Consider the following 3658-nt stretch of genomic DNA (forward strand, 5'->3'; position numbering starts at 1 on the left):
ACCATCAATACAATACTCATGTCCATCATCATCATTATCTTCATCATTAAACCACCCATCAACACCAACCCCAATATGATCCACATAAACATAAATTATACAGTTTGTTTCATAAGCATCAAAAATAAAAGTAGCATATTCCACATCATCTGAAATAGGATTAAGCCCTTCCATAAGGCAAACATCTGGTTCACAGTAGTACAACTTTTTACAATCTTCATGCATGAAACGTTCGAAGAAGGTCACACACTTAGAATAAGTCATAGAAGAAAAGTCAACATCCTTGAGCATGTTTTTCACACCACCGGTGTAAAAGAAAAGATTAAAAGTAAATACACATTGGTAGTTAAGTTCCACCATGGCAAACAGTCCATTAGGTTCCGATTGTACCATTGTAACGACTTCTTTGATATTTCAACTCGATCACAAAAATGTTTCACAAACTCTAGTTCAGTTTCGTTTACAGTAAAAAATGAAGAATGAAGGTCAACAAGTGAAGATGATAGGCTTTAAGCATCGTATATTATTTAATGACGTGACATATCTCACGTGTCATCGGATTAACCAAAAAATAAAAATTAATTGACACATATACAATGTCAACCGGGAAACCATTTAAAATCGGGAAAAATGACTAAATTGAAAGATCAAATACGAATAGTGGTAAAAAAAAAAAAAAAAAATTAGAGACCAAATCGAACAAATGCCAAAACTTTAATGTGCTAGAGTGTCATTTTCTCTTTATCAGGATCCACAAACATCAATCGATGCTATTAACAGTAAAGATATTGATAACCTTTATTGCTTGGAAGTGTTTGATTTCTCAGACATAATATTAGCTTTACTATTCTAATGAAGCTATGAGAAAGATGTTAACGAATAATCCACATCCTAACACCTTATTCTTCAACACATGCTGATCACAAATATTTCTAATTTATTCAACATAAGAAAATTTATCACACATTTATATTGTCCTATATCCTATATCAACATATATACTATAACTTTGAGTGTCGACAGAAGTATACAACCATCAATAAACCACACATAAAAAAACTCCCTGTAATTGCCAGACTCATAACTCATATTTTATCAAAACAAAGACATATATACTAAAAATATATGTATAATCTCTCATGAACATTACAGAATTAGTGATGAAAAAACTATAAACATGATATAAAAATGGCATAATAGAATCAATGAAAGCTACACAGCTGGTTTGTTCTTTGGAGCTGACACAGTTTCAAGGTTTACATCTCCAACACCTTTTATTGGTCCAATGCTGCATCGATCCGTGTTATGTGTCTGAATTGCATCCTTAATTTTCTGAAACTGTAAATGCAGTAATACATCTAATTTCAATAAATTCCAAAAAAGATTATATAAATAGCACTCAAATGCATTCACAGCTTATACTCCACAAACCATCATGCAATTCCACAAGCATTTGCGGGTTGTACAAAACTAGTCCTTGTTTTTTCTGATCTTTATCAAATTTAATCCAAAACCGAAACAATTTTCAAATTTGGTTCTAAGAAACAAAATCAATGTGAAACGGTGAACAAAGGTCAGAAAATGTAAAAGGTTTCAAGTTTGGACTTGATCACGGTAAAAATCAGAAACCACAGGGACCGTTTTTGTAATTTATTGAAAAAGTTGCTTACTTTGGCAAGTGAACATGAAAAAGATTCGAGTTGTCCATCAGCTCCACGATAAAAATGGAAATAAGGAAGAACTTTCACATTCAAGTTCTTGCACATCGGTTTGTTCTCATCAAAGTTGACTTTCAAGAACAAGATTTCAGGGTGTTCTTGTGCTGTTTTGCAAAGCTGAAAAATATTAATCAAATAATAACATCAATCAACAATGATTAAAAAAACAAAATTTCCTCAAAAAAGTATAATGGTTCTATGGTGGGTTTGTGATTATGAAATACCTGAAGCGTTAATAGGAAAATGAAAGTAAGATTAAGTAAAAAATAAAATTACCTTTGGGAATAAAGCACGACAAGAAGCACACCATGTTCCATAGAATTCAACAATAACTAATTTATCTCCAGCTTCACTTAAGGAGTTCAAAAACTCTTGTGTTGAATGGATGTCAATCATATTTGGTCCTCCATTTCTCTCCCACCATTTTGGTTGTTCAGTTTCTGTAATTGTTGCATGTATCTAAAACAGGAATCAAACAAGTATAACTGTTATTCGTATTTTTCATGATGATTTCACAAATCTTGAAAATGTAGCGCCATAGTTTCATCGAACTTATTCGCGATGTCACTTCTGCTGTAAAAAACAAGATGACGAATGGAAAGAAAAGGATAAATAGACAGGAACGTGGGATATTGTAATGTTATTTCTACACAGTAAATGAGAGCAAACAGATCAAATTTTCTCAAATTCAAAACCAAATGCAACCTAATATCTCAGGAATAGCACCAAGAAAAAAGCTATTTAGCCTATTTGAGAATTAAATCTGCCGAGACTTATCATTGAATCAAAACCTGGATTCCCAATTCGATGAATTCGCATAATTGTGTATAGATTCATTCAAATCGAAGCCAAGTATTTCATGGTTTCTCAATTTCATTGCACATATTGGTTAAGCCCCTTTTGAGTTCCAGAAATAATTCAGAAATGAAGTGAACTAACGTCATTCCAATCATTCAATTTTCGAACAGAAACAAAATAATCGAAAATATCCCCGAATGGGTTTTGAATTACTCTCAAACCCCACAATAAAACCCTAAAGTGCTGAAACGAAAACGAAGTTTCCTGAAACTTCACCTTGAATTGCGACGCTTGCTTTCGGGGGTTGATTGCAAATCGAGCATTAACAATAAAATCAGAAGATAATAACGAATCAGCATCAACTGACAGTACCCTCTTGCTGTTGTTTTTGTACAGTAATTGATTTTGGTGAAGAGAATTCAATGACGTAGATAACGAGGACGAATTGAATGATAGCAACCGAACAAAAGCTGCCATTGCGCAGACACAACAGAGATTGAATTACAAAGGTATATAAAGATAGAATTGATTACAAGGGTGTTTATACAATTATTTGGAGTGTTTGTATTGAAGTGGGAAGATCAGACGCGATAGAAGAAACTGTGTTTATGGTTTTGGGGATTTTGGGAAGAAACACGACCTCGATGAGGACTCTGCACAAAATTTCGATGAACAAGTGAGAGGATTTGTGTGAACCAGAATGTACCAAAAGTAAGTAAAATTAAATTAAATTAAATTAAAAAAAAATAATAATAATAAAAAAAGTACATCTTGCTTAAAATCGGTTTGGGGATTATCCCCTTTTCTTTTAAAAAATTAGATGATAATTAAATTATAGTCTCCAAGATTTGTTAAATACTTAAATGTCGAATCTTAAATAGCACTCGACTTGTGAGTATAATAATAATAATAATAATAATAATAAGTTTAAACATATGTTAGCACAATTATGAATATCATCAACAATACTCAAATTATATGAATATCAAGATCATCAGTACCCAAATTCAATAGAAATAATAAGGTCAATGAAGGTAAGATGTATATAATCATACATCCATTATCCAACTAAGGGCAAAAAGATTGATTATATTAATGAATTTAAATATAAAGAATAACGAATGAAAGAAATTAAATACTCT

The 3658-nt window shown here is 31.7% G+C and overlaps 1 protein-coding gene across 1 annotated transcript; it reads right to left on the reverse strand.

The window, feature by feature from the left end:
* Nucleotides 1-1090: 1090 nt before the first annotated feature.
* ACHT2 (atypical CYS HIS rich thioredoxin 2) lies at nucleotides 1091-3220 on the reverse strand. Its single transcript, XM_078958615.1, has 4 exons — nucleotides 2793-3220; nucleotides 1995-2177; nucleotides 1671-1835; nucleotides 1091-1338 (listed from the first exon to the last, which is right to left on the reverse strand). The coding sequence occupies exons 1-4, from the start codon at nucleotides 2991-2993 to the stop codon at nucleotides 1213-1215; spliced, it is 675 nt and encodes a 224-aa protein (XP_078814741.1). The 5' UTR covers nucleotides 2994-3220; the 3' UTR covers nucleotides 1091-1212.
* Between the last annotated feature and the right edge of the window lie 438 nt (nucleotides 3221-3658).

This window comes from Lactuca saligna, chromosome 5 (genome assembly GCF_052625555.1).
Source record: "Lactuca saligna cultivar CGN05327 chromosome 5, ASM5262555v1, whole genome shotgun sequence".
NCBI classification, from domain to species: domain Eukaryota; kingdom Viridiplantae; phylum Streptophyta; class Magnoliopsida; order Asterales; family Asteraceae; genus Lactuca; species Lactuca saligna.

Coding starts and splice junctions, on each gene's coding strand:
- ACHT2 (XM_078958615.1), bottom strand. CDS start 2,993: ATGGCAGCTTTTGTTCGGTTGCTATCATTCAATTCGTCCTCGTTATCT. Junction 2,178..2,792: donor AGCAAGCGTCGCAATTCAAG/GTGAAGTTTCAG, acceptor TTCCTGTTTTAG/ATACATGCAACAATTACAGA. Junction 1,836..1,994: donor GTCGTGCTTTATTCCCAAAG/GTAATTTTATTT, acceptor AATATTTTTCAG/CTTTGCAAAACAGCACAAGA.